Source organism: Pipistrellus hanaki (assembly GCF_964339955.1).
Source record: "Pipistrellus hanaki genome assembly, chromosome: 8".
Classification (NCBI taxonomy): domain Eukaryota; kingdom Metazoa; phylum Chordata; class Mammalia; order Chiroptera; family Vespertilionidae; genus Pipistrellus; species Pipistrellus hanaki.
Genome location: NC_140510.1, coordinates 65708198 through 65734265, shown reverse-complemented (window position 1 = coordinate 65734265; position 26068 = coordinate 65708198). Strand labels below are relative to the sequence as shown.

The 26068-nt window shown below is 39.4% G+C and overlaps 1 protein-coding gene across 2 annotated transcripts in view; it reads right to left on the bottom strand.

Annotated features, from left to right (window-relative positions):
• EPHA4 (EPH receptor A4) overlaps window positions 1-26068 on the bottom strand; it is a 135386-nt gene that overhangs the window by 13335 nt on the left and 95983 nt on the right. For both annotated transcript variants that reach the window (XM_084891388.1, XM_084891389.1), the window contains exons 6-14: window positions 22436-22560; window positions 21273-21432; window positions 19998-20109; window positions 11683-11741; window positions 9965-10078; window positions 9529-9714; window positions 5470-5531; window positions 4826-5035; window positions 2805-2954 (exon numbers count right to left, since the gene is read on the bottom strand). In XM_084891388.1, coding sequence (XP_084747514.1) covers window positions 2805-2954; window positions 4826-5035; window positions 5470-5531; window positions 9529-9714; window positions 9965-10078; window positions 11683-11741; window positions 19998-20109; window positions 21273-21432; window positions 22436-22560 — 1178 coding nt within the window. The remainder of the gene's footprint in view (window positions 1-2804; window positions 2955-4825; window positions 5036-5469; window positions 5532-9528; window positions 9715-9964; window positions 10079-11682; window positions 11742-19997; window positions 20110-21272; window positions 21433-22435; window positions 22561-26068) is intronic.

Below are 26068 nucleotides of genomic sequence, written 5' to 3'. Positions count from 1 at the left end.
AATTTTCCTAATCTGTCTTCACAGGTATTACTTATTTTCTTATTGACTTTTCTCTAAACCCCCCTTCTTCATGGCATAAATCCCAGTAATGCAATACAGCATGACTCATGCCAAATTTAAAGAGGGGAATTACTTCATAATTTCTTGGCGACTCATAAACTTTGTTTATGGGCATCCTATGAGATTCTCGAGGTGCTTTTGCCTGTTAGGGGATTTTTTTAAAGTTTTATTTGTTTCAAATCAATCTTTCCACTCCAGCCCCTCTCCCACCAAAGCAATAGCTGCTAAGGAAACAACCAGTGGCTGTAGTCATCTCAATGACCACACTGCATCCACCCTGTGGTAGGTCTATTTACTGCTGAACAATTAGCCTTCAACATAACATGGTCAGTTCAGTTGGGTCCAGTTTCTACATACCGATACGACTTCTTGTCTTTTTCACCAGCACACTGTTTCAATCATCTGGTGATTTGTTAAACCCTGTGATCCTCCCCCCATCCCCTCCATGTATTTTAGACAACATCCATCCTGGTTGTATTAGTATTTATTTAGTTCTCCTAAAGTAGACTTCTATATGCTACCTTACTGAACATTATTCTACTTATTTCCAGTGATCACACTAGGTCAGCTTGATTCCCTCACTTTCTTTTATCTTTCCAGGAGCATGGTGTTGACTCTAGATTTGAGGAAAACATTTTATACTGAACTGATGACAATGCAAGCAAAATTGGGCTAATGCCAGGATAACACAATTTCTTATAATCCCTCAGACTGTTTAATACTCCTTCATTAGCTCCCTATCCACTGCCAGCTTGCAAGATGACTTGTGGGTTAGCAAAGCATATTTTCTCAGTTTACTGCTGAATGTTTTGGAGGGCAGAGGATTAAAACCAACAAAAATCTTGATAAGTTTGACATATTTTCAACAGCTACTTTGACTCATTCACCATATGCCAAATTCTACTCATAAAAGTAATTTTCCAGTTACATTTCCTGTTGATCCCTGTTCTACACAGAATCCAACACCAACACGAATACACATGAGTACTAGACCAATGTTATTTGCAGAGAGAAACAACTTCAGATGATTTTTCAGGGATAAAACCATACAACTAAAATTTTAAAACAGCCAAAATTATTTTAATACTAGAGGCCTGATGCACAAAATTTGTGCAAGGGGCTCAGTCCTCTAAGTTCCAGCTGCCTTGGCCCTTGCAATCCTGGCTGCCTAAGTGCTCGCAGCAGCCCTGGCTTCATCAAGAAGGTCATCTGGACAGTCTTTCTGCTGTTTGGTCTAATTAGCATATTAGCTCTTCATTATATAGGATAATATAGAAACCATCAAAACTACAGATTCTAAAAGTACTTAGAGCAGGGAAACTAACAACATTGATAATCTGCTGTTACGAGCATTTAGCCATGACTCTCAATTGAGAAAAGGGGGAACGTTTAAGTATAAAATAATTAAATAAGTAAATACACACATCACTTGATCACTTAGGTTGTTTGTCCTTGTCCCTCTAAAAATCTCTAACCCCAAACTAAATGTTGCCACAGAAAAGGTACTTGAAGGTATACACATAGCATAGTCACATCAATAGATTGTATACCCTTCACCTCTACAGCCTTTTCCAGCTTGTAATTATTAGTTATGCTAGCTGCTGACTTTTCTCCCATCTGCTACCAACCTTCCTTTACAATTTACAGATAATCCAATGTCAACACGACCATTCCTCTTAATCTGGTTAGAGAGTTCATTTTGTCCCACTAGACATGGAGTTCATTAGCTTCTCTATTGCACTGAACATCTTTTTATTGATAAGGCAACAGCATCCTGCTTCTTAAGTACAACTAGTTCTTCATTGAATTGTCAAGGCTGCACAAGTCCCTGTGTTTCAGGACACAGCAGATGGTCAGGTAACATTCTACCTCAGAGAGAATTTTTTTAAAAGATGACTTTTCCTAAAATATAATTTCTGTTGATATTGACTACCATGCATCTATAAACTCTGTGCCAATATTTTAGCTCATATATTAAAATATTTCTTAAAGTTCAAAGACTGTTCATTTTATTATGATCTGATTTCCAACCCCAGAACTAAAACCTTTCCAGAATTAGCAAATACGTGTTCTGGGAACCCACTGCTAAAGGGTTTTTTCTTTCTTTTTTTTGGTCCTTTCTCACTGGAGATGTTTGTAATTAAATTCTATTACTCTGGAATCTTATTAGTGTCATTATTGAATGCTTTACTAAAATTGCAGGCATTGTGGATACTCCCTTACGAAGTAGTCCAGATGGTACATTTAAAGGGATGTGCATAATTTACAAAGGGTCATTTAGTGAAGCTTTATTTTAGAGTCCTCAAGGGGCAAGCTCTAATTACAACTCTGTCAGCTTTAAAATATTCACTAGTTTTCTCGCAATAAACCTTTCATGTCAATTTGATCACATGTGAAATGTGTTTTTCATACATCTTTGCATTTTCTTCAAATTCAAAGTTTAATTTTGTTTCAGTTTGAATTTGGAAGTTATCCAAGTTCAAATACTGCTCCATGTCATGACTCCATGCATCTATCTAAATTGATCTATCTGGTCCATCTCCCAAACGATAACACAGGGCTATGGTAATTTTGGTCCTTGAAATCCACCACCAGAAGGTTTAACTATATTACTAGACACATTTGTATTAAGAATCCTGAGTTTAATGTATCATTTCAAGCTCAACATGCACTCCATCATACACTAATGCGAAACTTCCTGACTCTCAATGCTAAGGCATATATTTCAGAACATAAAGACTTACATCTTGATTGGACATATCCCAATAGGGTCTCTCTCCATACGACATCACTTCCCACATAACGATTCCGTAGCTCCATACATCACTTGCTGATGTGAATTTACGATAGGCGATTGCTTCTGGCGCAGTCCACCGGATAGGAATCTTGCCACCCTATGAACATTCGAGCCATAAGTTATTCCCAAAGTACATTACTGAGGTGCCATTTGTGATTCTGAATGTCTTTAATGTTTGTGAAGCAGGACAAAAGCATTCCTGAGATAGCTCTCCAAACAATAACAAGAGATTTGTTTATCTTAACTAAAGTCTTCCACATAGAGACAGTTTTCCTGAGATGTTTTCTTTTGTCACAAGGAAGTGAACAAGTAATTGGTTTAATTATTTTTTAAAATGCCTACCTATTACCTAAGCTCTGCTCAGGCAATGTTGTGGAGGAAAAGGAATCTCAGGTATTAGGAGATATGTGTTAGCTTTGGCATAGCAATGGATATGCAGCTGATATTTCCTTTGACTTCTTGTTAAATTCTGTCATCCAGCAGCACAAAGGCAATATATAATTTTGTTCCTAAAATCATGAACTAAGAGGTTAAAATGAAAAATTTTATCATTCATATTCTCATCCTGCTCTTACACAGCATGAGAAACATGCTCAACACAGCTAGAAGAGAACACTGAATAGGCTCTTGAAGGAAGCCAAATAATGGCAGATGCTAGAGCCATTATTGACTTTAATAAAGTGAGGGCAGGATTTTGGTTACCATCTAATTAAAAAAGAAAACACCTGCAAAATTGGTAAAGCAATTGTACTCAGGGAAGTTAAAAATGCTTTATCCCCTCCTCCCCGCCCCAAATGTCTTTTTTAATAGAGTTTCATATTTCCTGGGGTTCCATCCAGGGAAATTAATTCAACTTGAATCCATATCCTTAAGCTGTTCAAGAGGCCATTATTTAAAAGTTTGCTTTATTAGAGCTACTAAAACAGGACAATATATTGTACTGGCAATTGCACTGATTCACTGTCATTTACTCTGAAAACTTAGTGTATCACATTTATCACATTTAAACCTGTGACATGTAGGACAGTTGGGCTACCTCTGCCTTCCTTAAATATTTGGCAAAGGTTTTATCTATGTAAATGTATCATTCTAGAAGGCTCCCCTAATTTCTCTCTCTCTAACTACTGGGACAAAATAAAAGATCTCCAGTATTCACAAAGATGCATTATTTCCTAAATGAATGCTCTTGGAATTCAAAAGAAGATATGTATAAAGAATCAAAACTAGAACCAAAGAAACTGAACAATACAAGAAAAAGCAATAACCAACCATACAACAACAAAAAAAGTCCAATGCTCAGGATTGCAGTTGCAAAATGTAAGCATTAAATGCCTGGCAACTGTCTGCTTCATGTTGATTTTAACAGTGTCAGCCCTAATGGCCAATAACTTTCATGATTCTGTGCTTATTCCATTAGTATCTTATATTCTGATGGCCCAGCTAAGATAGCACAGCCATTAACTGTATACTGATAACTCTTAACTGCCCTCTAATCCTGGCTTATCTGCCAGTAGTAAAATGAAGGCCATTAGATACTGGAAAACCGTGCATAGTGTAAATGCTTTATAAATCCTGTATATACACTCTCAGAGCTGGTAGCCAAACAACTAGAAACATTGCTCTGTGCTGTTTAAAATAAGGTTATTTTTAATAATAAAAAAGAACCAAATAGAAAACCTAAAAAAATAAAGCAGAATGGTAGGAGGGAGGAAAGGGAAGAAAAATAAAGTGTTAAAAATAATAAAATACAATAAGTAAAGGGCTACTTTGTGGCTTTGTAGAGTGCACATATAGAGGCTGTTTCAAAATCTCTGTCTAGGAAACATGGTACAAAACTGGATGCATGGCTCTGAAGAGGCTCTGAAGGATGATGAGCCTATTGTAATCACAAAGGGCTTAAGCATCAAAGCAAGAAGAGTGGAACAGTTTCATCAGAGTGAAGACCCAGAGGTTGCAAATCCTCCTTACCCTCGTGGTATAAGCTGCTTCAGGATCATCCTCAAGTACTCGGGACATGCCAAAATCGGACACTTTGCAGACCAAGTTGCTGTTTACCAGAATGTTCCGTGCAGCCAGATCTCGATGCACATAGCTCATATCCGATAAGTACTTCATCCCAGACCCAATGCCACGAAGCATGCCCACCAGCTGAATGACTGTGAATCTGCCGTCATTCTTCTGCGTATAAAGGAATTGGGAACAGTCTTATTAGCTTTAGGCCAAATTAATGTTTATCGAGCATTTCTGTTATTTGAATCTTTTTTAATGGTTGTATCCGGTATGCAATCAAATTTAAGATAATTTCTGGGCCTTTTTTACCAAAGTCACTAATTCACTAGGTAAATTGGGTATATCCGAGAAGCTGCATTTGCTTCCTGTGACAGATGGAAATTATCCAACTGTAAGGAATCTAAGACTCAAACAGTACCACAATATAAGAACAAATCAAATACATGGATTATCTAATAGTCTTTAAAAATTGCATCATTCTCTATTTCTCTCCTCCTTCCTTGTCCCATTAAGAAATGCCACCAAATGCAATAGATGCAAGGAGTCAGTAAGAGTTTTCTGAATACCAACATTCTTGGGTTTAATATAAAGCAGTCACATACCCTGAGGAATGCATCCAAAGAGCCATTCTCCATGTACTCTGTTATGATCATCACTGGTTTACCTAGAGTTTTGAGAAAGAAAAACACAAACCCTTGATGAGCACTGCAGTTAATGAGATAAAAATGGGCTGTGCACAATTTTACTGCCAAGACACCTGTCTTGTGTGATCTAATTTAATTAAAACAAGCCAAGCTTATGCCTCAGCTGTGGAGAGCTGGGAATGAAATATTAAAAAGACAAGTAGGTTTAGGTTCCATCTGGAAGGTTAACCCTTTGCGTGGCTTGTTGACAAGGTCTTTAACTAAAGTGGCCTCTGGTGCCCAGGGAGCACATGAATGGATAATTGCTCTCTCAAGCCAAAGGGGAAGAAGATAAATGAGCAGGCCATTTTAAAGGCAGAAAACAAAAAAATCTTTAGGATAATTAATTAATTTTGTCCCCAGAAGAACCACTTGTGTGATGCTAAATGAATCAATGGAGAGATAAACTTTTGTTGTTGTTGTTGTTGTTGTTTTACTTATTTGGAGAAACCCAAGTTTCAGAAAGCAGTAGCTATGTTGATGACTTCATTGCTCAGACACATCTTAAAGATCAAGCATGAACAATATTAACTTCTTTCTTCGTCTTGCTCAGATTAGGGGTTGTATCTTTTTTTTCCTCTCTTTCCCTTTCTATAAATAAGTTTATTCTTTGTTTCTTTAAGCCACCAACCTCAGCAACAACAAAATCACAGAAAAAGTTCATTAAACTATTTCATCGTAGAATGAATTCACACTCTTTCAGGCCACCTTTTCACCCTCGCTCCTCCCTGGTCCGACCGCTGGCACCATCTTCAGCAATCTTAATTCAGTACTAGGACAGTCTTGTTCCCCACTCCCTCTTCTCTTTCTCTCTTTTTTTGGCAAAGAAATCAAAACCATTTTAAGGTTTGGGGAAGTAGGGAAATGCCATTTTTATTTCACTTCAGTTTTCTTTCTGAGGACCTTAGGAAATCAGAACCATTCTTTAGTTTCTTAATCGCTGGCAATGGACTCAAGGCTTGAAATTCCTTTTTTCTAAAGGGGATTTGTGGGAGTGGGGAAGAGGGGGGCATAAATCCTCAATATTTTACTAAGGGAAGGTTTAGAGCAAATAGAACATAAAAAATTCCCTGAGAGGAAAATAAAATGTTAGTTTGATAATAAATCAAAAGTATTCACACTTTCATTGATGTAATTGTGGACTGTTTGGACTTAGGGAAAATGGGCTGGGATGTGTCACTTGCTGAAAAGCACCCAAAATTGTTCTATACAAATACATTTCCCACCCAGAACCCCTATCAGAATAGACTGTGCTGGTGAGGGGAAAAGGACAGATCTTTGTTTCACAGATAATGATTTTGAAGAACAGACATTTTTAATTTCAACGAAGCACAGTTTATCAATTTGTTTTTTGATTGTGTTTTTGGTGTCTTAAGAAATCTTTCCGAAGCAAAAATTTTGGATTAGAAACTAATACCCTGGAGATTTTATTTTCAAGTGATGAAGGAAAGCTGGCAGAAAAAGCAGGAATGGTGGTGAAGACTGAAGGATGAGCCAAACCACTTCCAGTCTCTCTCCTTGATTGGAGAGGGTGAGGGTGGTCCCTGTCCACCTCTCCACTCGCCATCAATTTAAACAGGAAGCTCTTAGTTCTTAGCTTCATTTACCCTCTACATCTGTGACCACAATCTTCCAGACAGACACAAATGCATCTAAATGAGTTTTAATTAACCTGCCTCAATCAAACGATACTTTGTCAACTGGTGAGAAAGGGTGACCCTCCTGGTGGAGGGTTAACACCTACTTCCATTTCACCAGACCCTTGGAGGTGTGGAGAAGAGAGTGGAGGATCCAAATGACAGGGGGGTAGCGGAGAGAATTTATAGTCTCCTTGTCAATTTTAAAAAGTTACTCAAGTAACTGCTGGTAATGAATTCACACTCTTCCAGGCCACCTTTTCACCCTCACACCTCCCTGGTCCGACTATTGGCACCATCTTCACAATTTTTCTACATTCCTCTTTCTGCTTATTAACAGTATCCATTTGTCAGAATCTTTATGAGCTTTACAAGAGAAATAAAGATGAATATCTGCAGAAGCAAAGGGGCTTATAAAATCGGCCAAGGCTGGGCTCATGGGTGGGGGCGGGTCCTTCTCCGGAACAGAGGGGGATGCCGGTGGCTAGAGGAGAGGGGGAGGGGGGGACAGCGCCTCTGGTGGAAATTTTAAATCATTTTAATTCAGTGACAACTGCATTATGCAAATGCACCCAGTCGTTTATAACAGTTACAGCTGTAATAGCTGTGGGTTTTAGAGGCTCGGTGGGACTTTCACACAAAGATCCCCTGTTTCTTCTCTCTTCTACAGAGGTGCTGTGAAAATCACTGTCTGCCGCAGGAAAAACACCCCACGCTGAACAGAGCCTCCTTTTGAGAAACTGGACCTGCAGAAGTATTTAGACAGAATGTTATCTTTTAATTAAAGTAGTGAAGGACTCTGGACAGCCCCTAAGGCCACGGGCAACAAAAAAATATCCTGTCTGTAAAACTAATCTTAAAAAGTAAATAGAGCTATTCTATGCTAATTATAGCCTTCACCTTAGTTGGAAAAACTGTATATCCTTCTCTCTAAAGTTCTTTTTTTTTTTTTTTTAAGAATTCTGAAGATAGGGAAAGATGTATTTCTTAAGACATAATAACACCAGCTAACGCTTAGAGTTTGTTTTATTTTTTATGTGCCAAACATTATGATAACCACCCTAAATAATTCATCCAAAATAACCTTTTGAGACTAGTTCCATGTTATCTCTATTTTACAGGTGAGGAAACTGAAATATTGAGCAACAAGTCAAGTCCACCTGCTTAGCCAACATGTAAATCTTAGGTCCCTACGCCAAACGTAGGTTTTGGAAGTGTGGTCCCGGGAACTGTATGCACCTTTGGCTAACCTTACAGCTTGCAATTTGAACTCATGGACCTCACTTCCCCTGAGGATGAGGTTCAAGGAAACTGATTTGACACTTTTTTTAGGATTCTGATGCATGTTTAAGTGTGTATACTTTCCCACTTTTTAGTAACCTCTTTTTCTCTTCTTAAAGAATTTATGCCTTGTGTCAGACCTCCCCCTCAGCCTCAGGTCTAATGTCCAAAGTTTAATATTTAACCAACCCTTCCTCCCTCCCTTCACCTGTTGGAGCAGCCACTCCGTACAGGATGTCTGAGGATGCATCTCACAGGCACTTCAAATCCAGTAAGAGGCACCCTGGGCTTCCTGGAGACATAGCCCCAGGCTTACAGGCTCCTTGACTTATAGGAACTGTAGGAGGTACTATGGCTCCTGGAACAGAGCCACCTTCAGTAATAACCACTTGGGTTGCGCTGTCCATGTGGCATTTTATAAGTTGGTCTAAACCAGCTTCACCAAGGCATTCAGGGTTTGCTTCGTAAAATACATCTGTAGAGCTGTGTTGTGTTTTAAATGAAGCGTGGTTCGCAGGCTCAGGGAATGCTAATGGACTAAAAAAAGGAAAGTTCAACCAGGTGTTACTGGAACTGGGTGCTGAACTGCGGCAGCCATAAATCAGGCAGAGCAGACAAGTAAATCCCCCAGCCTAATAAAGATTCCCAAGATCCACTCCCCGCATCTGGAACCTGAAGCCTCAAGCACAAGGCGTGGCGAGGTTTTTGTTGTGTTTTATATGAAAAGTACTTACAATTCATTGTGCTTACCATCTGCTGGTGCCTACCTTGTGACAGTCAGTTGGGTCTAGCAAAAACCTGAAAGATGGCAAGGCATACCAAAAATCTGCAATACTAATTCCCCTAAAATCTCACACAAGCTGCCTTGGAACCAGTGGTATCAGCCTAAACCATAGACCCATTTAGAGCTGACTACAAGATTAATGACTTGTCCTGCACTGATTTCCTCCTATTAGCAATCAGTGGGGCTGCTCCATCTGTCATTTCCCTGGAAAGAAATGTGTGTTTAATTTGCCAGGAATCTCTAAACTTGGCTTTGTAAAGGGAGTGACCCGCATACATTTGGTGACGACGCCTTCCATGTGAATTATATTCGGGTGGTCAAACTGTCCCATGATGCTGGCCTCGCTCAGGAAGTCTCTCCTCTGTTTGTCTGTGTAGCCGGCTTTCAGCGTCTTAATGGCCACACAGATCTCTCTCTTGCCAGGCACTTTGAGACGGCCGCTGCAGACTTCACCAAATTCACCTTTGGGAGAGAAAGAGAATTGACTGTGGACCAGAAACACATTCGAGATGAAAGAGTAATGGCAAACATTTGTTGAGTGCTTATTACCCGCCAGGCACAGTGTTCGTGTTTTACATAAAGCCAGGAAATGTCATGTTCACAGATATTTACACATAGACATGGACACACAATACACCCGTGTGTATTTATATAATCACATGTGGATATTTAATATCCACAAAGAAAATAGGTTTATTAGACAGTCACTTACCAACTCCTATGACTTTTTCTATCTTAATGCAGGATGCATCAATTTCTTTGGCAAATTCTCGAACTGCTTGGTTGGGATCCTCGTATGTAAAAGGATCCACATATGTTCTAACACCTAAGGAATAGACACATGATAGAGTGACCAAACACTTCTCAGAAGCCAATAATAAACTTAAGTCTACAAATACTTAGCCCAGGCAATGTTTTCTTAGCAAGATAAAAAAGACTTGGTGTAGACATATGACAATGTTTAAATTCTTGCTCTGGTTGTCATTAGTGGGTAAACAAAGAAATCATTAACTACTTAAGAGGCTGCAGCTCTCCTGATTTCCTGAAATATCTTCACACTTCAAGGACACATTTTTAAAAAACAACTCATCCCAGGGAGAAAATGAGAACCTCTATAAGGAAATTTGGAATGTGTTAGCTGAATATTGTTTTCTCATCAGTTGTCCGTATCCTGCCCACCATCTCCAGCTATTCTAAAGGAGTAAGACAATAAGAACTTTCTATTTCAACTGGCCTGGTCTTCATGGTGTCACCCTTTTGCCCAGTATCTGGACCAATTAAAGATGTGACCAACAATTAACAAAGCAAGATTAAACCTAGGTGAAAATGGACAAGAGGGATAATCTCAGCAAAATGATTTGAGAATATAGACTCTGTATTGGAGCTTCACTTTTTTTCTGTTTTGGAAAAAACTAAAGACATTGAAGTTCACCTGGAAGTTTTAGCTGAAGAAATGTAGCCTGTGAATGGTTTGAATAGCAGAAAGTGTAATTTAGCCTTATCCCACAGCCACTTGCAAAAAAATTCAGAATGTGACCTCTGGAACCACAGGGGGATGCGCTATAATTCCTGGGAACTTTCTGCTGGCATTCACACCTCTCCTTCCTCTGCCTGAGCTCCCTGGGGCTTTGAGAGGGTGTAAGACAATGAATGTCCCAATCCCTTTGATTTTTTAGGCCTGTCAGTCTTGTCCTTATCACAGAAAAACTACATTTTTGTTTTTAAAAATATATACATCATGCAAATTAAAAAGTATTTAGAAAGAAAACAACTTGAATAACAAAAAGCTTTTAAGCCCCACGTAGCCTTTAGAACTTTAGATACTCTATTTAAGAAAATCTTTGTCAGGATTATTCTTCCTACTGCTAGTCTCTCTCTCTCTTCCTTTTACCTCCTGGCGCTGTCTAATAGGGGACCTATTAGCCACATGTTGCTATCTAAATGTAAATTAGTTAAAATGCAATAAAATTTACAATTTACTTCCTCTTTCACACCAGCTACTTTTCAAGTATCCAATAGTACATGTGGCTGTTGGATGGTCTGAATTCTACATATTTGGGGGGTGAGGAGGAAGGAGGCATAGCAATTACAGTTCAATTCCTTATTCCTTCTCCAAGATTGTTACCTGCCATCCAATTACAAAAATGAGCCAGCTAGACCAATACCTTTTAAGAGTGGAGGATAAAAGAAGGGGGAAAAAGGGGAGAAAAAAAAGACTCTAAAGGAATTTCCCCAACCCCCATTTTTAATCTCACTTTCAAGAATCCCCATTCACCTGTTTCAGTTTGATACCGCGAAGTATATTATTTAGATAATTATATAAAAGGAATATAATATGAATAGACATGTGACTATTATTCAGATATTTCTAAACTGAAAACAGGAGACATGGTCTAAAACTAAAATTATTTCGAATCCAATGTTTTGTACCTTGATTCAAATGTTTCTCCTCATCTGCTTCTTGCTTGGCTTTACTGTATTTACTCCGTCTATTAAAAAATATTAAAAAAGAAAACAAATTTCAAACACTGAAAGTACATAAGTTTTTGATACCATAATATGTCAGGCAAATATAAATACACACATTTCACAGATGAGAAAGCTGAGGTTTATGGGAGTGAACTAACAAGGCGAATAACCTGTCATCTTGTTAGTGAATCATGGTTTCTAGCACAAGCAGTCAGAGTGCAGAGCCTCTGCTCCTAACCACTGTATTAAATTGAGGTGATAAAGCAAATATTTTATAAAAAATTACAACTTCAAATCCTCAAAGAAATGTATATTATTGAAGATAGATTATAAATTTATTGGCTAAGTTCCACATATGTATTCTAAATTAAAATAGTTTCCATGGAAGGATGTTGCATAAATCAAATAGCAATAATGTTCAGTATGTGATTGGTAACTCATTATCATATTATATGATATTCTTAAAGCAATAGACTTGTGGTTATTGGTTTCAGCTGCTGCATACAAAATCCTCAATTATTATTGGAACTTTCAAGAGTAAATATTTTCTTTGTACTAGATTACATTCCTCAAGAGCTTGTAGAAAACTTGCAAAAGTGAAAATGAGAAGTTTCCATTTGTAGTCTAATTCTCTTTCCAAAAAATGGTGTATGGCCTTGCAGTTGGCATTCACTATTTTTCCAAATATCCTCTAGGAGAGAGATCTGGCTTTGTTATAAAGTTCTGGGGTTCAGAAATCTTTGTTATACATAAAACTTAAGCCAGTAGTCTTAATATTTGTGCACCCAGTGGGATCCCTCAGCCTGGCCTGTGGGGATGGGCTAAAAACAACTCTCTGACATCCCCTGAGGGATACTGGATTGTGAGATGGCACAGGCCAAGCTGAAGAATCCTATTGGTGCACAATCAGGGCTGGGGAGGGACTGTGGGAGGGCTCCAGGGTGTGTCTGACCCCTCTCACCCAGTTCTGATTGGCTGGACCCCAGCAGCAAGCTAACCTACCGGTCAGAGCATCTGCCCACTAGTGGTGAGTGCTTGTCATAGCAACTGGCCAAATGATAGGTTGAATATTTAGCATATTAGGCTTTTATTATATAGGATGTATGTGCATATATATGTGTGTATAAATATCACATAAAGAAATTGAAAAATTAACTCAGTTGCTATTATAGCTCTTTAAAATTTGAGATGAGGCCAAATTAATGCATACAATGTGTACATTTATGTTTCTGTCAAAAATGTCAAGTTGACATTGGAGTTTATAATCATCTTGTGTTTTCTCAGAGCTTTAAAGAGATGAGTCAACACTGTTACCTATGAGGAAACTGAAGCTCTGAGGTGACAAAGGTTCCCTGAAGGTCCTGTTGGAATCTGGTAACCAATTCCTGACTGTGAACAAGTAGAGAAGGCAGATGATTATGTAAAGAGAGAAACTACCAGGCCAGGCAAGGGCAGAGGCAGCCCTATCATGGTCACATGTCCCAGGCCTCTCACCCGCCTGCCTCTCCTCATTGTCAGCAATGCAGGGGCCAGCTCCACAGTCAGCCCCTCAGAGCCAACAGATGTCCCTCAGTGTGTGTAATTCCCTTGCAAATAATAACATCTTGCACTGTTGCACTGTATTTAACTTTTCAAAGTGCTCTCATTACTCCTCCCTTAACTGTTTGCAAAGCAGGAAGCAGTTTAGTAAACAGAGACCCAGTTTCAAGTTAAAACTCAAATAATAGCTTGCCTTTTTAGTTTGTAGTTCACTTTTGGAACAACCTTCCCTTCTACTATTTAGTTGCATCTTCACCATAACTCAATGAAAGCAATCAGGCAGACAGACACACACACTCAGGCCCACTGAACAGATGAGGGGATGGGGGCAGCCAGGAAGAGATTCACCCATGACCCTCTCAGCAAGTACTGGAATGTGTCTGCCCTGATCCGGCTCACACTCCACATACTTCTCATAGTGCAGACGAAGTTATACGATGACATGAGAGTTAAATATAAGTAATTTTACATTTTATATCAGTAAGTCCACTTAAATTGTATTCCACTCTGCTCTCAAAATCCACTTCCTCCTCAAGGAAACTAAACACGTTTAAGAATGCTGCAACCAAACATTAGGAAGAAAGATATAGTCCCTTCCAAACCTCTCCCCACCCTTCCCCTTTTAAAGGAAACAGGAGTGTTAAGTCAGGGACCATGAAAACAACATTTCATGTCAGGGAAACTCCTCGTGACTATGTCCCAAGGAAGTGACATGATCCTGCCAGCCTCAGAGATTGTATCTTATCAGAGCTCCTAAAAGCATTATCTAAAATTACAAGTATATCTTTTAAACCACTTTAGATCTCCAATACTGATTGGAACGTTTCTCCTTTAAAAAGAGGCAGGGGAGGGGAAATGCATGGAGCAGGAGAGCTTTGGTACCAGCTGAGTTCATATAGAAACAAGGGGCCTCCAGCTGCCCAGGGGTGGGGTTATCTGTTTCATATCTAGCACATTCATTAAATACGTGCAAAGCCGGAGGAAATGCAAAATGGCAGGGATCATTAATTATAAGGCTGACATGTCCATCCTTTTCCTCAGACTCCTACACCTGGAGGGGGGATTAAATTAGAGGCAAAACTTCTTTACTTCGCTGTGTGACTCGGAGGAGAGGACCCTACAAAAGTACAGGGAATGCTGGAAAAGAAACACTGGCATAACTGTTCAAAGGCTAATTATAGCCTGTTAGCTTTTTAATAATACCTTGAAAACTCAAATGCCTCGGTTCTGCTCTCCCTTTGTCACCTGATGACCTTCCTCCTTGTCCCAGGGGAGGACAATGCAGCCTTTATTGTCCCAAGAAAGCAAAACCACTGAAGTGTATTATTGGGTCAGCGGGCCTGGAGGAAACCACAGGCCGGCTGACCCAAGATGTGCTAACTCCGTACTGATCTCCGAGGCAGATCACCTGAATGGCAGAAGGAAACCTTTGTTGGAGAATTTCTAATTATTCAGATGTGGGCAAGCTGATTAAAAAGGGGCAAGGAGGGGAATGGTTGGTTAGCGAATGCTCCAGAAGGAAACATGGAAACTTTCAGCCGCAGGAGTCACAGAAAAGCGTCCCCTCTGCAGGTGAAACTTTTTTGAAAGCCAAGGAGCTAAGCCCTCCTTCTGTCAAAGGGATGCACAATAAGGGTATTAACGGACTTTGTTGAGGATCAGCAGGAGTTCCCGCACTGCCCTCCCAACCAAAGCGTTGTTCCTGGCACCTTGACTATCCTCAATAAAGCAAACCAAACAGTGGAGGGGAGAGAGCAGGGGCCCTGCTGAAACCCAGCTTTTATTAAAATACTCACTTTCCTGACCAAGTGGATGGATTTGATTGATGTGGTTTACTGTTCCAAAACTAATTAGTAAAAGGTAAGTAATTTATTCAGCTAAAGTGCAGATTGAAGATAAGGCAAGGCTATAACTAGCCGGGTCCAGGAGAACTCTTTCTAGCATTCAGAGGCATCACTCATGATGATTCAGAGAAGCCATCCTTCTTTATCCCCTTCCTTAAGTTGTCATTGTTCTTGAACCAAATGATGGCTAAATGTTCTTCACAAGCAACATTTTGAAACGGTTGGAAGTGAACCGTACGATTGCAGGAAGGTTGTTTTGAAATGTTCCTGCAGTACCATCTGCCCCCCTAATTGTATGAATTTACATGGCTTCATCAGAGCCCATTTAGGCTACCATTTAAGTGTATTTGTTCCTACGTGATCATAATATTCCAATGAGGACACCAGGGAAAGGCAGATACAGACTGAATGGTAACTGGTTTAGCACTACTTGAACAGTTGGCTTCAAAGTGGAAAATCTTAACCTTCCTAAAAAGACAAAACCAACTTGCAATGTCTGACTTTACAGTATGCATTAGATTTGACATTAATTCACAGATTACAACTATTACCAACATCACTGACAGGCTCTTACAATTTGGTATGATAAAACTGTGGATGTTAGCTTTTGATGTAGGTCAAATTTCCAGTTAAGAAGACAATAAAATAATCTATCTATGCCAGTGTTGGAAATCAGGAGAGATGGATTCCTTTCTGGATCAAGCAACTAACCAGCTGTGTGACCTTGGTTCAGTTAATTGTTTAACTGCCTCTCTAGTCCTCAAGTTCATGATATACGAGATGGCAGTGGTAGAATTCCTCAGTTTTCTAAACAAGAAACACTAGTGAAACTCCCCCATATATTTTGTCATAAACACTTCATTTCTTATAACCCTAATATAAATGGGAACCCAGAGTCACTTGCAATCATCAGAAGGTCAGTATCAAAGCAGTTATGCTCGATTATCAGCTAGTATTTATCTCTGATCTTAGAAAAGAGTCATCCTGTGTCTGGTCCTTTCTTAAAAGGGATTTCCATACTCAAACAATAAAGTACTATTTGGGGAAGACACACTAGCCTAAAGCAACCCAAATTAATACTATTTGTGATGCTTCTGGAAGAAACCCAATTAAATCATTAATATAAAGGGGGGGGGGTGGAATGTCAGAAAAATTTAACACATTTCATCATTCATCCTAAAGGTTCTGACCTCTTCATTGCATTTTATAATGTCACTGTTAATAGTCTTTTCAAAAATCACTTCAAAAAGCAATAAAGTGGGTGCACTGTAGAGTTTACAAATATGTACATATAGGCAAATGGGGAAATGAGCTGTCTGCTAAGAGAATGTGCACTTGTGGTTTGCAGTATAGGGATAGCATCCCATGGGGTGCACACAAACTGCTGCACTTTATAAACAGCCCAATTAGCAAGTACAATTGTCTTCTCCAAAAAGCTGATAGAATCCTTAAAATAGCACTGGAGTGATGAGGATGATACTAATCAAAGACACCTATAAAAAAAAAGGTAAGTTAATTTGCTTAACATAATGTGGGCGGTAAAAACATACAGTATATCATGGTCAACGTACTTTGTATAACATATCATTTTAAATATATAAAGTTTATAAACTTAGTAGCTGGACCCTATCACTAAGATCCCTAAATGTTTATACATCCAAGTTAGCCAAAAGAAAAATGTGGATCTTTTCATTTAAAAAAAAAAAAAATTGAGGCTTACTTTGGCTTGCCTAAAGCTCAGGCTTCCTAGCATAATCCCAATGTGATGAAATAAATGACACAATTACTAGTAAAAAAAAAAAATCGAGTAAAATACCAGCTGTGAGCCTGAGGCCATTTCCTCTTTGTTAAAGGACAAATTAGCACCAAACAGACTTTGTTTTTGAGGTAGTCAGACTTTCTCTCGACCTGTGGGTCCCTGCCCATGTTAAAACCCTCAGATGCCATCAGCAGTGGTGGATTCAGGTGGAGGGGCATCACTCTGTAAAGGGTCTGTCTCTAGCATCCATCCTGCCATCAATATCACGTGGCTCTAAGAAGCCAGAAGCAGCCCCATCTGCTTCCCCTGGAAAGTGTCTCATGTTGCTTTCCTGGACTGCTGGCTGCAGTGTAAAGAGCAGTGTGACGAGATTACTTTGGGGGTACCATTTACCATCTTTCACTTGCACTCTCACTAAAAGCATGGGCCAGACTTTTATCCGCAAGACCTGTCTCCTCTCTCTTCACCTGTTCTCGTCCCACTTCAACATTTGCCGAGGAACATGACAAAGCACATGCCTGCGTGTGAAGAAGAATCAGCTGAGTGTGCATCCGTCCCAGCAAAACTTGGCGCTACCTGGCTCCCGGCAGCTTCCCCATGACAGCTTTATGGCCGCCACTAAAGCAGAATCAATAGGAGGGCAAGGGGTTGACATTTCATTTTCTAAAAAATGATCCATTGAGGACCAATCACCAAGCAGTGTTTATCAGCCTTGGGAAGTGCCTTTTTTTTTTCTTTTCTTTTCTTTTTTTTTAATGGGGAAGAAGGGACAGGAATCATCGCTGAGTAACTCGACAGGCTCAGTTCTCTAAGGTGAAGACACATAATTGGAAATCTGATGCATCCTGCTATCAATCCTGCCTTAAATAATAAAGTGATCAATAAAAGCCAAGAGGAAATTAAGTCATCAGGCTTGCGATGCTATTTTCTAGAGCTATGGCTTTTAATAAACTTGTCTTCCTGCATTACATTTCCCTTCCTTTTCATCCAAGCAGAAGAACATCCAAGAGAAACTTATAAAGAGGTGACTTATGACTCTGGTTTGCTGTATTCGGGGCAACTTATTATTATTATTTTTATTTTTTTAATGTAAATCTCAAAGAAATTTGACTACAACTAGAAAATGCTTCCAACCAACATCAGAGAGAAAGTGAGACACAAGAAGAGACCCACTTTCTGGAAACATGAGTTGACTCAAATGCTTCTGAGAATCACAAGGTACTGGGTTTCAACCAAATATTTTTTAGAGATTAAGGCAATTAATAATGGTTTTCTGTTTTTAGACTCTTAAACATCTACATTTTCTGATAACAAAAGTTGTTTACATATACTGTGAAATTTTCAAATGCAGAAATATGTAATAATGAAAGCAACACTCTGTAATTTTTATTCTCCCCCATCTGACTCCCTGTTTCCCACTCTCAGAAGGATATATATTAATGTATACCATTCCCCAGGTGTTTATATGCCTGGCACGTATATACATACACAAAATTAAATTACAATGGACAAGAAAGCAGTCCATCTTGATTTACTTTCAAAATCAATGCCAGGTAAGCAAAGCACACTGGAAATTCAGGTTCTGTTCCGGCCAGTTGAAGGTTCAGAAGGCCAAGATCATCACATCATCAGGCATGTATACATGGGTATGTGCATTATAGCAACAAGGATGAGAGTCTGTGGTAGATTTAACTTCTTCAAAATGGAATGAGATACTCAAATTTATCTAGTTTAGACTTTTCACCAATAAGAACTACCAGGATGACAAATGTAGGTTCCCACACACCATGAAGAGTTGTTCTATACTATGTTAAAGTGACCAAAATTGATCTCTACATAATAGGCATTTTGAAGAGTGATATTAATAAATACATGTGACAACTGGGACCATATCCAGGCAAATTAAACTATATGGTCATCACCTTAATTATAATGTATCCCCAAAACAAGGGAAAAGCACAGGTCACTTCCCAAAAGGCATATTTGGAAATAGCCAGAGGCATATTTGTGACATCAGGGAGATCAACAGAAGAGGCAGGGAGGGATAATGCCACAGTGGCCTGAGAGCCTGGCATGGCTCCTGGGGTCCCAGAGAAGCTCTGCCATGAGGCCAGTGTCATGACTCAGACAAGTACTACATCCTTCTGTGTATTATTTTCCTCTCCTATATCATGAAAGGTTTATGTTTAAGAGGATCATTTTGACGTTCTTAGGTTGTATATTTTTTGTGGGTTTGTTTGTTTTCCCCAAAGCCTCACCTTGTGAAACGGTGGATGGTACAGGGATGAGGTCAGAGAAGGGGCAGCTTTGCTCACAGGAAGTAAAGATGTGGGCATAGGTTGAAAAAAAGCAGCTGTCCCCTCTACTACCCCTTTTCCTCTAGAGGCTCCAGGCAGGGTTAATACATAGATGGAGGCAACAGCAGTAAGAAAAACTGGTCCAAAGGAATATGCCGCCAAACCATGTTTAGTTCTTTCTTTTCTAGATTGTTTTTAAAGTTTCAAGTTAGACTGTAAAGTTACAGAGACTAAGTAATCCACTGTTTTATATTTATTTTCAAGAATCATGCTATGCCTACAATGTACTCAATGCATACTGCCTGGAAATGCTGAGGCACCTACTGTGTGCCAATATTATCTATTTTGTCCATCAAACATCTCCGTCAATAACTCTTTGAAGCAGATATCATTACCCCTGTTTAATAAAAGGAAAACCAAGGCTCAAGGTGCTTAAGTAATTTAGCTGATAAATGGCAGAGGACAAATTTTGGTCCCACATTTCATATGGCTTTCTCTTTTTCGCCTTTGGCAGTAAGTCCAAGTTTAAGAGACATATAAATGTAACACCTTACAGCTTAAGAGTATCCAAAAGTCTCCCGCCAGCTTGCTTTGCAGCTTGGTTTCCTGGACTTAGTTGGGTCTTTCCAGGCTCTCAACTCTGAGAGCTCCCACCAGGGTACAGTAGGCAGCTCCAGGAGGGGTGTGGGGAGATCAAAGCAAAGAGAATGGGGCTTGAGATGCAAATGTTGTGTTTATAATGCTAATCAAAGCCTCAGCTTTGTGTGGAGGGGACAAAAAGCTTCCTCATAAAAACCGGGAAGGGAGGGTGGTTCAGGGAGTGGGTTAAGTGCTTACCTCCTGCTGATGACAAAAGCTGCGATGAGAATGACCACTAGTACCACACTGCCAGCTACAGAGACCAGAAGGACGGTGGAGTTGGCCCCATCTCCAATGATCCGAGAAGGCACTGGTAAAGACAGTCACACAAGGATCACCTTTGAGAAGGTCCTAAGAGGGTGCACTTGTGACTGGGTCACAAGTTTCAAATGTCTGAAGCCATTTAGAATGCTCACAGCCTCTTTGCCCTTCGTTAAGTATTCATGCAACAGCGTTTGCTAAGGCAGCCTTAATGAGACAAGGGCATTCTTTTCATAATTGCATGAAAAAATCCAACCAAAAGATTCTTATTAAATCCTGTGGTAAACATCACCACATCTTTCTTTTCTTTCCTCTTCTTTTCCTTTCTACCCTTACTTCTAACTCTTACATAAAAATCTGATGCATTCCTTAGTGGGGAATTTCAGAAAGGACAAGCAATTTTGAATATTCCTCTCTCTCCCACGGCTCCCAAAACTATCAAAAACCTGCCTATTAGTGTCCAGTTCAAAGGCCACTTCCTCCTTGAAGGCTTCCAGGATAATCCCAAAGGATGTCAAACCCCTATCAATGTAATTCTGGAGTACTTTCTCCTCTGCTTTTGTTTTCATCCTTTTTAAAAATTTAATAATTTGTGAATATAATTACTTTCTAGAACTGAGGTCAAAAATTCTGCTCCACCATCCCCTTATAAAGTGGGCTCAATTTTGGTTAGTTAATTTTGGATGTGGAGATATCTTATGTAACCTGCTTATTGATGGGTAACACCTTCTGTTAATATTTTTTACTTAACCAGTTATCCAACTCACAGTGTGGAAAGAATTGATATATTTGTTCAAATGGACTTAAAAAACAAAACAAAACACACATATAAAAAATGGTCTGACTTGATTTAGAAAGATTCCTAGAAATAAATAGGAAAGGGAAAAAAAATGGCCCCTTTTCCAGTCTTCCCAGGAGGAAAATATCCTAGCTATGCAACTCTCAATTGGTTCAGCAATCTCATTTCTCATGGCTTATAGAATGCTGAAAACAAACAGAAGAAAAGAGATTTTTTTTTCAATCACATGAAAAAACAGGCCAAATAATATTATTTTAAAATGCTCTTCTCTAAATAGTTTGAGGTTTTCCAAATTACAGGCATTGTTCATTACAATAAAAATGTTTGCCTAATCAAAAAGGATGCACAGCACCTTGGATTTCCCTGTAATAGGATTTGCCCTGCATGGTCAAAAGAACCTCAGAACTTCTTACCTGTGTTGGTTGTGACCTCCAGGGGCTCACTGAAATCTCCATAGCCAGCTGCTGTCCTGGCCCGGACATGGAAAACATAGGAAGTCAGAGGATTCAGACCTTTGATATCAGTGTTCCTGGCAGCGGTCCGGACAATGCGATAGCTTCGCTCATTCTGATCCTACATTGTGGAGAGATAAAATAGAGGAAGATGGAAAAAGAAATCCTTCACTTATCTAGGCACAAAATTAAAGGAGCCATGCCAATCTACTCAGAATCTTAAAGAAAGCGGGGTTTGATTAACTCTCTAAACACTATATTCTCTTCAATGTTAGAAGTACTATTGTTACTTCCAGCTGTTGAAAGAAATGTAGAGTTGTATGATCATTGTTGACACTGAGCACTTTCAGATCTTTACTCATGATCTTTTTTAGAAAAGATAATTAGGTGATGGTTGATGGCTTTTCTCACTCTACACACAGCAATTTAACAGAAATAACTGTAAGAAAGGCCCTTGTCTTTTTCTACTTTTCTGCCTAGAAAATGTAAAAAATGTTGTAATCTGGTTTCAATGAAAAAAACAAACAAAAAATAACAAAACAAAAAAAAAAAACCCTGTCCCTTTTCCTGCTTTTAATAAGGAAGATAATAAATGATTATCTTTAAAAAGATGATTGCTCATTTTTTCTAGACAACTTTGAATACAAATAGCTTTCTTCAGAATTTTGTCCTTTAGGAAGAAAAGTTATTTATAAAAATAATGTCTTTCTATAACTTTAAGAGGCAGAAGAATATAATTTTTCTTCCCTGGTTTTCTATTAAAAGCCACCAAAAGCCACACCTTGAAAAAAAAAAAATAGCAGTGATTTACTTAAGCAGATCATCATTTCATCTTTTATAAGTCACTCTCCTGATAGAGGGTTATAGATTAGAACTAGCTGTTTTGATTTCCATTACTAGAAAGAAAACATTATAGTTACATTAGAATGCAATGAATTTTTTTCTGTTTTTGAAGATAAGCAACTTAATACATTAAATTCATAACTGGATTTAAGTATGAGCAAAATTCATTTGGCTTTGCAAATCACTGGTATTTCAGGACTTATAATTGGCCAAAAACCAGATGCAAAGAAGGAAAAGAAAAGAAAAAAAGGAAGACAGAACTTTGCTCATTCAAGTAATACCTTCTCATAATACTTGACTTCATACTCTAAGATCACTCCATTGGGCCGATCTGGTTCTAGCCAAGCCAGGGCAACACTGTATCTGGTAACTTCTTTAGCCTGGACCAAAGCAATAGATGATGGTGCTATTGAGAAAAACAAAAGAAAATAAAAATATAACACAGTTTATTTCGGGGGGGGGGGGGGGGAGGGAGAGAATAGTGGCATCAGTCAGTAATTTCATTTTACTTAAGAAAAGTATAAAGGGTTGTCTTATCTTCCTCCCAAACCCCATTTTGCTCTTCCCCTGAACAAAAGTATACCATACGCCATTTTAATGGTTTCCTCCAATATCCCTCTGTGCATGGTTTGTCCTAGAAAAACAATCTCTGAAGTAATAGCCTGGTAGTCCACAGGCCTACAACGTCACATCCACAGCACCTGTAACCATTCTTCTTAAAAGGCTGCAGGTATAGAGAATGCTGTCTGCTTCTGATTTTCTGGAAGCCTTTGAAAGCCTTTGGAAGATTTCCCTTTAAGCTCACTGAAACTGCATCTCCTACTCCAGTATCATCTTACTGGTCTTTAATTTTATACCAGCAAGAGGACTTGCAACTCTTCCAAGGGAACTGGGGGGAATGCCACAGGCAAACAATTTGCATACTTTCCAATATAAATAAAAAATATTGCTTAATTACAGTGAAAGTTTCCAGTTTGAACACAACCATGCAAATAATGAAGAACATGAATTAAGCAATGATGTTCTCTCTGGACATACGTGGCATTCTGCAATGACTTAATGAGAGCTGAACTATTGTTTTTGCCTACTGAGTAAGTAGCAAACCTTTCCACTGAGAAAGACACAAAAGCAGCCCACCACTCAGTGTGTTGTCAGGGGTGGGAAGATACATCTGAGATGTATAAAACCAATCTGACTAATGCTTGCTTCTCCACTGTTGGGCCACAGCTCCAGCCAGCTGTTAAGTTCCACTGTGGCTGACAGTGGTACTAATGTGCCATCTCAGGGAACAGAGGAAACAGTCATGAAGTCAGCAACCTTATCTAACGAAGCTGGTCTGTAGAACCAGAGATTAGGGGTCTTCCTAAATTTAATGTATAATCTTTTTTATTCCCAAATAGTGAAAACATCAAAATGGCCTCTGAGGAGCAACGATATAGCATTGGGTCTTTCTAATGTTCTTCTCTCTCTCTCTCTCTCTCTTTCTCTCTCTCTCTCTCTCTCTCTCTCTCTCTCTCTCTCTCTCTCTCACACACACACACACACACACAAACACACACACACCCCAAACTCTAACTTGAGAAAAAAAATAAATTCTCACTGAAAAGGGAACAGGGACTAGCTTCAAACCCACTTGACCATATCTGACAGGCATATTGATGACACAGTCCAGCAGGGAGCATCTCTCAGAGGTAGATGGTCATTTGACAACCCAGTGTCTCTGCTAAGGTTGCGGTGACAGTCACACATACACTATGCTTCTCCTCCTCCTCTTCCCCCTCCTTCTCTTCCAAAGCAATTCCAGATTGGATCTCAGGCATAAACACTAGTGAAAGATGCAGTGGATCCACATGTCCTCCATCAAAGGCAAACCCAAGGTTACTCATGCCCAATTGGACCCAGCAGACATATGGAAGCCACTGAACATCTGAAGAAAATGAAAAACGGAAACATGCTCATTAGCTGTACTAAAGCTCCCCTTCCCCAACACACACACACACACACACACACACACACACACACACACTCTCTGTCTCTCTCTCTCTCTCTCTCTCTCTCTCTCTCTCTCTCTCTGTCTCTCTCTCTCTCTTTTTCTCTTTCTTTACTAGTTGACACAGAGCCATTGCCCAGCAAAACCCAAGGAGTGACTTTCTTAAATAGAGAGTTAGCAGGGAAGCTAAGAAGGCTGCCTGGCTGTGAAAAGCCATTTCACTCCAGGTAATGAATATATTGCCTAACAGAGCACTTTAGCATACACTCCATAAAAAGGGGCTCTTTAATCTCCGATGGTCAGGATTGGGAAACGAAATAGAAAAGCAGGGCCATTAGAAAGAAAGCAGGAGAGAAGAAAATCATGAAGTTACAAAATGAACTTTCTCTCAGCAATGATCTGGGTCAAACCCCGATAATCAACAGATTTCTCGGAAAAGAATTGCCTGGCAGCCCTTGGAGTGCACTGATTAACTAAGATGGTTCCTCTCGCAGGGCTATCACTCAGCGGCTGTATGTGGGAGATGAGTCTGATTTCCATTTCAGAAGTTGGAGCAGCGGTGCCTGGTGCCCATTCGAAGACAATATGAATTCAACCGAGGCGCTCCACACACTCCAGGCAGGGAGCTAACAATATGACCGCATTAACCAACAGACTATTTCTAATGCAGCCCTACTTGGAAAATTCATATGCACAGAGTGTATGCCCGGTGACTCGCTGTCCTACAAATGGATGAAAATGGGGTTAAAGAGGAAAGTAGAATAAATAGCTCTAATTCACAAAATGGATTATGTCCCGTGGCTGTGAAGTCCGGGTTCTTGCTGAACAGATGTTTTTCAGAAGAGCATTTTTATTGGGCAGGTGACAAAAGCAATCCCTGAGCAGGTCCTACTGAGAAACGTACTTCAAAATAAGCCACTGCATTGGAGGATAATATGGCAGCCCCAATCCCCGTGGAAGAGTACTTCTGACCTTCTCTGATAGGAAGAACACCAGTTGGGCAAAAGCTGGGCCCCACCACACTGCCTCTTCGGAGAGAAGAGAAAACGGGGATATGCTCCACATTATAAGCCACATAATGGTTCTCCCCTTGCCTTGCCTTCTAGGTTTCTAAGGCAGCCTCCAACTCTACATCTGGAAGCCATCACCCTACTAGTGATGACTGCCTGTGGCTTGCTTCCCTAGCAGAGGCCTTTGGCAATGGCATTTTCCTACTCCAGTGGTTCTCAATAATTAGTTTTCTCATGTCACCCATATAATTCCTTGCTGCCACAAACCTCTGTATCTTGTACTATGATTTAAGTCATATTTTTTTCTTAAATTGACACACTATACTACTTTGAAAGGAAAAATGCCATTACTGTTATCACTTGCAATAATGGTGAGTAACCATAAAAATGAAAATAACATTTCAGTAAAATAATACTATCAACTAAATAATACTATCAACTCTTGCCTCTCCATGCTTTGCCAAAAGAGATAAGCTAGAGAATGAGAGATTTTAAAAGAAACTAACTTTCACACAGGGCAATTCAGCATATAAACTAAGAGACTGAACATTTATCCCAAATATGTGATACAGTGGGGGCTTTGACAAGTAAATGCCTTAATTCAACAGAGCGCTTCTAATTCACAGTAGGAATTTTGGTCAATATGAAAAGACCAAGCAGAGGAGAGGTCTTGCTTGCCTCTCATTTCTCTGATTTACATTCTGAGACCTTATGGACACACTTTTATCCACAGCACCGACTCGCCCATTAAGCACATACTTAAGGAACACCAATGGAACTGGGCAAAGAAGAGGAAAGGCAAGCAAAGTGGTATCAGGTACAATCTTTCTTATCAAATTAAGTGCCATCTTATCTTTTAGACTCTTCCTAACTGAAAAAGAAAAAGCAAAACTACAGATGAGTTTGTTTTTTTT